This window comes from Theobroma cacao, chromosome 4 (genome assembly GCF_000208745.1).
Source record: "Theobroma cacao cultivar B97-61/B2 chromosome 4, Criollo_cocoa_genome_V2, whole genome shotgun sequence".
NCBI classification, from domain to species: domain Eukaryota; kingdom Viridiplantae; phylum Streptophyta; class Magnoliopsida; order Malvales; family Malvaceae; genus Theobroma; species Theobroma cacao.
Genome location: NC_030853.1, coordinates 18,869,456 through 18,877,929, shown reverse-complemented (window position 1 = coordinate 18,877,929; position 8,474 = coordinate 18,869,456). Strand labels below are relative to the sequence as shown.

Here is an 8,474-nt window from a genome sequence, read left to right as displayed (position 1 = left end):
AAAATATATAAAAATAAATTAGCATTACTCTTATAGAAGTAAATTTTTTTTATTTACATAGTAAGATTTATAAAAGAAACCGGAGTTTGAAAGTTTTGTCCGTCCCTCCTAAATTTTAACCAAAATCGAATTTTTAAAATCAATATAAAAAATGAACCAACTCAGAATAATAATTTAATTACCCACTTAACAACTCTATTATGTAGTAAATTTTCTAATTTTATATTCCTTGTTTAATTACTTGCCATCATAGCCGTACATGCAACTTCCGGCCGTGTAGCTTTTCTCTTCTTCGCCTTCTTTATAAATCAAAGCTGCATTCCAAGAATTGAGAGGAGTCTAAACACTCTTATCTTAGCTTTCTGGTTGTTGGGTCTCTCTCAATTCTCCGTTTCAAAGCTCATATATTGTGATTGTTTCTCTTTCTGGGTTTGGTCAAAAGTTGGTTTTTCTTTCTCTGGGTTAGGCATCAATTATTGCTTTGGTGCCTATATTAGATTTAGTTCAAGAAAATATAAATTGGGTTTTTGAAGTTTTGTTGATTGGAATTTCGGGTTGGTTTTTTTTCTTGTCTTTTGATATCAAAGACTCAACCTCCTAATTGTAGATTATACGAGTAGTCTGTTGATTATAAGAATCTCTGTATGTTAAATTAATTTGTTGGTTATTTTGGTGATCTATTTGGAAAAGATCTACCTTTTGTTATAGAAGATTTGAAAGATCCTCTCTTTTTTCAACCTCAAAAGGGTGCAAAGTTTGGATTTTGTCACTGGTTAGGCCTGTTAAGTGACTGGTTTTTTAGATTTGGTTATAGCGGAATTAATTTTGTTTGGCAACTAATTATTTGACTTTTTATGCGGACAGATTTTCTTGGAGTGTGCTCAAGGCAGGTTTTGGCCCGTGAGGTGGATTAAATTTTCTGTATAAAGTTGATTCTTTGAGAATTTTTGGTGATTTACGAGATGACAATTGGGGATATAACACCAAAGAAGGAGAGGAAGTCAAGGAGGAGCAAACATGTTGTTGATGAGAAGGCTCCATTGTTACCTAAAAGGCAAGATGAAGATGTTGGTTATGATGAATTTAATGGAGCTTCTTTTACTGGGGCAGTGTTTAACTTGTCAACAACAATTGTTGGTGCTGGGATCATGGCCTTGCCTGCAACCATGAAAGTTCTGGGACTAATTCTCGGGATTGCTATGATCATCTTTATGGCATTCTTAACTGATGCCTCAATTGAGTTCTTGCTTAGGTTTAGCAGAGCTGGAAAAACAACTTCATACGGAGGTCTTATGGGAGATGCATTGGGGAAGTATGGGAGAATCTTTTTGCAAATCTGTGTTTTGGTCAACAACATCGGTGTACTTATTGTATACATGATTATTATTGGTATGACTTCATTTCATACAACTGAGTTGCATATCTGGTTGTTAGTTGATATTTAATTGTGTTCTGGACATGTGCTGCGATCGTTGTTTTTGTTGACTTAGTTATTTCGTAAATTGTCCTTGCCTGATCCTATGGAAATGTGTAAATTTGCTTATGAACTTATGATGGTTATTGTTTCTTGAAGGTGATGTGCTTTCTGGAACATCTTCAAGTGGAGTTCACCATGCTGGTGTCCTTGAAGGGTGGTTTGGAGAACACTGGTGGAATGGGCGTACCTTTGTTCTTATTGTCACGACACTAGGCATCTTCTCTCCATTGGCATGTTTTAAGCGGATTGGTTAGTGTTTTGATTGTGCTAGCTTTTTACTTAATCATCTTGCTTGTTCTTAATGGATCATTAGATCTTAAAAGGTTGAGGCGATCAAAATATAATTAAAGCAGAAAGCTGGGATGTTAATTGGTAAATATTAGGTTTATAATTATTTTGGTATTTTAGAGTAGCTCTATAATTTTGGTTTCCAGTTGCCTCATTAGGAATTTCAAATATGATATCAATTCCTGGGAGATCTAGTCCAAGCATATTGGGTTTCTTTCTTTTGTTTTATGTGTCAAGTTTCTGAATCAGATATTGTATTCCTTTTCACATTATCTGATATCTTCAAAACTGGTTGATACATATGCAATTAGTGTTTACAATGTATGTATCATGTAGTATTTAGCAGTACTCTTTTGCTCATGTTTGCACCTTTCCTAGCATGTGAACTTTCAGAACCTCATACATTTTACTAGTAGAAATTTAAGTGGGATAGTTTGTATTGCAGGTTTATCGTTTAGTTTTACATGACTAACGCACGGTTACCCTTTCTCATGGTTGCAGATTCATTAAGATTTACATCTGCCTTATCAGTTGCTCTGGCAGTTGTGTTTCTTGTCATTACTGTGGGTATAGCAATTGTCAAGTTGATTAGTGGAACTATACTGATGCCTAGGTTGCTACCTGATGTCACTGATTTGACCTCATTTTGGAAACTCTTCACTGTAGTCCCTGTTTTAGTCACTGCATATATCTGCCATTACAATGGTATGCAAGTTGATTCAGTAATTAAGACTCTTCATTAAGCAATGTGGTTTTGTTTATGTTGGTGCTGTATAGTAAGAATGACTGATATTCTTGAGTGCTTAAATTTGCAGTTCACAGCATAGATAATGAACTGGAAGACTCTTCCCAGATAAGACCTGTTGTGCGAACAGCACTTGCTTTATGCTCAACTGTTTACATAATGACAAGCTTTTTTGGATTCCTTCTATTTGGTGATGCAACATTGGATGATGTGCTTGCCAACTTTGATACTGACCTTGGCATTCCCTATAGCTCCTTGCTTAATGATGCTGTCCGTGTTAGCTATGCTGCTCACCTCATGCTTGTGTTTCCCATTGTCTTCTTTCCACTGCGACTCAACATGGATGGCCTTCTCTTCCCTTCTGCAAGGCCTTTAAGTCTGTCCAATACTAGGTTTGCTTTTATTACTGCCGGACTCATCACAGCTATCTTCTTGGGTGCAAATTACATACCCAGCATCTGGGATGCTTTCCAATTCACTGGAGCAACTGCTGCAGTTTGCCTTGGGTTCATTTTTCCTGCTGCTATTGCTCTTAGGTGAGTTTTTGGCCTTCCATTCGATTAGATATCAGCTATGTTTAATTCCCTTTCTTTCAAATTGGTGTTCAACTTCCAGATATCATACATTACGGTACAATGTTAATGAAGCTAGATATTTATTTGTTATGGGATAAAACCAAAACTGAAACATGGTTGACTTAGTGGCTCAAAAATGTTAATAAGAAAATAAGGTTAGACTGCATATGGAACTTGATTTGCATTTAAAGTTGGTGAGACATGTTTTTAATGTTCATAATCTTGAAACATTCAGTATAGTTGTCAATGTTCCAGAATCAATGGATGTATTGTGAGTAAAAAAAGAGCACCCTCTTAGGGTCATCTTTGCTTTTGAAGTGGATGTTGTTATTACTATTGTTTCTCCTGCCCAATCTGGCCTACTCTTTTGCGTAATATTGTTTGGTTTAAGTTCTTATGTCTTGCTTGTTTTCGGTAGACTTCATTTGCTGACTGTCATCTATTGAATTTTAGTTCAATACTAATTATCTTCCATTTGGTGTTTCAGGGATCGCCACTTTATAGCGACAAAGAAAGACAAGATCTTAGCTATTTTCATGATTGTGCTTGCTGTATTCTCAAACCTGGTGGCCATATATAGTGATGCCTACGCTCTGTTTAAAAAGAATCCAGGAGCAGGACCCAGGGCATGATCTATCTGGCTGTTCCTTGATTGCAGAAAGGAGATATGGTCAAGTTTCCTTGACAAGACCTTGATTTATGTAGTCATTTGTGGTCTAATTCAAAAATCTGGGTTTCGAAGGAGGTTTGATAAGCTACTTAATAAGATGAACCTTCTTCCAATGTATAAAGTTAGATTGTTAGGGAAGTGTATGGAGTTTCATACATCATAGCCCCCCCTCTCCCTGATATGCAATATTGTACTGCTTCATGCTTGATTTGAATCATGTTGTGTAGACTTAAAATCAAGTTGTAAAAAATTGCAATATAGTATATTCAGATTTGTGACAGACTAATCGTCATTGTTTTATTTTTACAGTATTTATGTTCTAGCCGTACTGGCTCGAGGAGGGCTGCCCACTCTAAAATCTATTTACGAAATCCAAAACAAAAGGGAAAAAACAATAGTTACCGTTCCAGTGAGAGGAGTTGTGACAATCGCCAAGGGACTGAAATGAGATGTATTAGTGTGATTGTTTTTGTTTAATTAGGAATTATCAAACCCTAAATCCGAAACCCTTAACCCTATTATCCAATTCCAACCTCTAGCTAAAGTTGAAGAGAAAATCGTCCCAGGCGGCATCATCATGCATCCAAGGAGTGTTTAGAGGTCAATAACGTCATGTTCTCGTTCTTTTGTTTCTCTATTTTTCTTTTTCTTATTTCAAAGCACAAATCCCATAAAATCCCATTGCTTAATAATGAATGAATATCGTGTTAATTAAACAATATAATCCATGTACTTTTCACGAAATTGATGGTTCTTCTGTTAATAATCGGAAGAGTGAGAGAAAGAGAGATTCAATGCTTGGAGATAAGCAGGTTGGTGGCGGCCAATTGAGTATTACCTCAAACCGAGATGTTAGGATGTTTTGAAACTGGAAACATCAATAATCAGTCATGTATCATAAGGAAAATGTAACCACCTTGTTTGGTCAGAGATCCATCTGAGCATATGTGCATTACTATCGTTGAATGGCAGGTGAAGCTAAACTTTTATGTTTGGTACATTTGGTTCTTTATATTTGACTACAAAGTTCATAATTGTCTTGCACGTACTTCCATCATTTGTCTTTTGCTATTAAGATTTCTATCTTCTGTTTCTTCTTTCCTTTTTCCTCCTGTTTTTCCAATTACTTTTGTATTCTTCTGTTTTTTCTTTCCTTTTCTTCTATTATCTTGGTTTGATCATTTTCCAGTTTTGAACTTCAAAGAATTGAATTCTAGGCGCCAATTAGTACTCCTTTTTCTGTTATTTTGTGTCCTTGCTTGAAATAAATCAAGTTTTCTGGTTTTTTGGTTCTTCAAGGTCCATACAATGCTTTGATATGTAAGCTTTTAAAGTATCAGTAATTGTTATCTTCTTGTTTCAGAGATTCAAAGAACAATTCCCTAATGATAACTGGTTTTAATTTTTTTTTCTTTTTCTATTGATTTTCTAAAGAATCTACTGCATAATTGATAAATTGAGCTGTCAAGGTATCGTGTGGTGACTTCATCTGCTCCCAAGTTTTAATCAGTACAAAAATGACTATTGAAACTTTTGAAAACATTCCAAAAGAGCATGAACAAATTGCTGACGAGAGAGCCCCTTGCTACCAAGAAATCGAGATGAAGAAACCCAGGTCGATAAAATTGGAAGAGCTTCTTTCCATGGATCTGTGTTTAACTTGAAATGCACCATAGTTGGTTCTGGTATCATGAGCTTGCCTGCAACCATGAAAATTGTGGGGGTAGTTCCTGGAGTTGTCCTGATTGTACTTGCTGCGCTCTTGACTCAGGCATCAATTGAGATGTTGTTGAGATTTAGCAAACCAGAATCAGCATATTCTTATGGTGATCTAATGGCTGATGCCTTGGAACCGTTGGAAAAGTTCTAGCTCAAGCTAGTATTATCATAAACAACATTGGCGGTCTGATTGTGTTTCTGATCATAATCGGTGTAAACTCAATGCTTCGCATTCATTTTAATATTTGGTCAATATCTGATTTTATTACATCACTTATTGATTACCATCATTTTTGCTTTGCTTGAGCAGAGGATGTGCTATCAGGATCAACTTCCAGTGGGGTTCACCATGCTGGTATTTTGGAAGGCTGGTTTGGAGAACATTGGTGGACTAGTCGTGCCGTTGTTGTTCTAGTCCTAACAGCAGTTGTATTAGTTCCCTTTTTATGTTTCAAGCGCATTGGTTAGCATTTCACCTCTGCCCTTCCCCTGTTCGAATGACAATGAATACTTTCTGGTGCTTAGTTTGCTACATTTTTTGTCTTTTATGCAGATTCCTTAAGATTCACGTCTGCTATATCATTTGCATTGGCGGTTGTGTGTCTGGCTGTTGTTATTGGAATCACAATATACAAATTCATAATGGGGAGCATAGAGGCGCCTAAATATTTTCCTACTATTACCAATCTGTCATCCTTTTGGGAGCTCTTCACTGCTGTACCTGTTGTTATCTTTGCATACCTCTGCCACTATAATGGTACACAAGCAATCCGCCCCTTACATGCTTGAGTCAACTCTTGATCATTGATTAGTTGATAATTTTATCTTGGAACATATGAAATTGTATCTATCACCTTGTGCCTGTCACTATCTTCAAAGAATCCTAGTATCCCAGTTATTTTTAAACGACATACAATCTTATAGGTAATTTGTTTTCACAGAAGAAAACAATTAAGAAACTGCTTAGTTCATTTGTTCTATGCCTCATATTCTTGTCAAATGCATTACAACTGCTTCAGTTGTTTAAACTAAATCACATCTGATATATGCAGTTCATCCAATTGCTAATGAGCTTGCTGACTCTCCTAGTATGCCAACAGTGGTGAAAACTTCAGTTGCTCTCTGCGCCATTGTGTATGTAATGACAGGCTTATTTGGGTTCTTCTTGTTTGGTGACTCCACTCTTTCTGACCTGTTGTCCAACTTCGACACTGATCTAGGCATACCATACAACTCCCTCTTCAATGATATTGTTCGAATCAGCTATGCAGGTCATATCATGCTTGTTTTCCCCATTATTTTCTTCCCTCTGCGCCTCAATGTGGATGGCCTCCTTTTTCCCTCAGCTGCACCTTTGTCTTCAGACAACTTAAGGTTTGGACTGGTCACTGTTGGGCTCATTGCCATTATTCTGCTAGGTGCAATATTCATTCCGAGCATATGGGTAGCGTTTGAGTTCACTGGAGCAACTGTTGGAGCTTTACTTGCCTTCATCTTTCCAGCCTGTATTACTCTCAAGTGAGTCCCTGTTTCCTTCATCATTCTGAAATATTTGAACCTCTTTGAAATGTATATGCCTGAACATTGGGGAGAATCCATCCATTTTCAACAATATGCTGAAGAATTTGATAGTTTGCTATTATCTCGCCAGGGAATTTTCTTGCTAATACTTATCTGCCTTTTATGTTAATAATTTATCAGTTGTGAAACTCGATCAAAAGCATATCTCTTTGCTATTTCAGAACATAGAAATCGAGAAGATATGAGAAACCATGTGATTGAAATTTATAGTTGTTCCTCTTATTGAAAGGTCCAAAGACAAAATTAAAGAAATGAGTTACTAGTGTAGTAACCAGGGTGAGAGGACAAACAGGGTTAAGCGAGACATGACGATATACAATGGCTTAGTTGATTCCTAATGCAGGAATGTTACATTCCATTTCCTTCTTTGGTGTTTTCAGGGACCCTCATGGTATAGCAACGAAGAAGGATAAGATTTTATCCGTGTTCATGATCATTGTTGCAGTATTCTCAACTGTGGCAGCCATATACAGTGATGCATACTCTTTGTTAACAGCATGAGTTGGGAATGAGTCAAATCAGTGTGCTAACAGAATCACAGAATAAAATCATCAGTAATAAGGTCTTTCCAAAGAGTGGGATTTAGTTGAATTAGTACATTTTATAAATCACTATTGCATTGTTTTATTCTTTTACAGTTTGTATTGAAATTGCAGGATAAGTTCATGCCAAAAAAAGTTCTATATCATAATATAAAAGTTTATTTTAGCCCATTTACAATAGGGAAGAGCTGAAGATGCTTAAGAGAGGCTTGCTACTTCAGTTCTCTGATTTCTTCCCACTAGACAAGTAGCATCATTTGTTGTTTCATCAAAGGAACATAACAAACAGCTTGAGCATGGTGAAGATGGCAACAAGATGCAGTCTGGAAGGAAAAAAGGATGGCTTAACAGCATATCAGCAGTCCACCTTTCATTAGGATCCCTTGCAAAACGCTTCGTCAAGAAATCTTTTCCTGCGCTTGACATGTTTTCGGGTATTTTTGGTGAATTCGTCTAAGATATGACCTTGATCGCCAAACTCTGCCAGGTTCTTATATCCCATGGTAGTTGTCCAGTAATCATATCGAGAACCACGCACCCTAGCGACTATATATCTAAACAATATAAGATATCATAGATGCTATACATATGCACGTTAACAAAATTAACATATGGAAAAATCGAAATGTAAAATTGGATACTAATCTCCAACCATTGATGTCACAGGAGTAAGCTTATTTGTATAAGGGTATTTTTAAACTCTAGCAATCTCACTTAGATGGTGCGTATTTAGAAAAATACTGAACTTAGGGATCCATACTCGGTTTTCTTATATATATATATATATAGTCTTTCCATCAAATACGTAACCGAAACAAAGAAAGTGGGCATGTTAAAGTAGTTAATAGAAAGCTAGTGGAGAGTGAGTGATATGCGA

The 8,474-nt window shown here is 36.4% G+C and overlaps 2 protein-coding genes across 2 annotated transcripts; both read left to right on the top strand.

The window, feature by feature from the left end:
* LOC18601802 (probable sodium-coupled neutral amino acid transporter 6) lies at positions 317-4,041 on the top strand. Its single transcript, XM_007032866.2, has 6 exons — positions 317-772; positions 865-1,389; positions 1,574-1,726; positions 2,267-2,470; positions 2,581-3,046; positions 3,573-4,041. The coding sequence occupies exons 2-6, from the start codon at positions 963-965 to the stop codon at positions 3,715-3,717; spliced, it is 1,395 nt and encodes a 464-aa protein (XP_007032928.2). The 5' UTR covers positions 317-772; positions 865-962; the 3' UTR covers positions 3,718-4,041.
* Positions 5,446-7,627, top strand: LOC18601801 (probable sodium-coupled neutral amino acid transporter 6). The gene is made up of 6 exons (XM_018119039.1): positions 5,446-5,502; positions 5,598-5,685; positions 5,785-5,937; positions 6,028-6,231; positions 6,527-6,992; positions 7,436-7,627. Exons 1-6 carry the CDS (start codon positions 5,446-5,448, stop codon positions 7,554-7,556), a joined length of 1,089 nt encoding a protein of 362 aa, XP_017974528.1. The 3' UTR covers positions 7,557-7,627.

Coding starts and splice junctions, on each gene's coding strand:
- LOC18601802 (XM_007032866.2), top strand. CDS start 963: ATGACAATTGGGGATATAACACCAAAGAAGGAGAGGAAGTCAAGGAGG. Junction 1,390..1,573: donor TGTATACATGATTATTATTG/GTATGACTTCAT, acceptor TGTTTCTTGAAG/GTGATGTGCTTTCTGGAACA. Junction 1,727..2,266: donor GGCATGTTTTAAGCGGATTG/GTTAGTGTTTTG, acceptor TCATGGTTGCAG/ATTCATTAAGATTTACATCT.
- LOC18601801 (XM_018119039.1), top strand. CDS start 5,446: ATGAGCTTGCCTGCAACCATGAAAATTGTGGGGGTAGTTCCTGGAGTT. Junction 6,232..6,526: donor ATACCTCTGCCACTATAATG/GTACACAAGCAA, acceptor TGATATATGCAG/TTCATCCAATTGCTAATGAG. Junction 6,993..7,435: donor CCAGCCTGTATTACTCTCAA/GTGAGTCCCTGT, acceptor TGGTGTTTTCAG/GGACCCTCATGGTATAGCAA.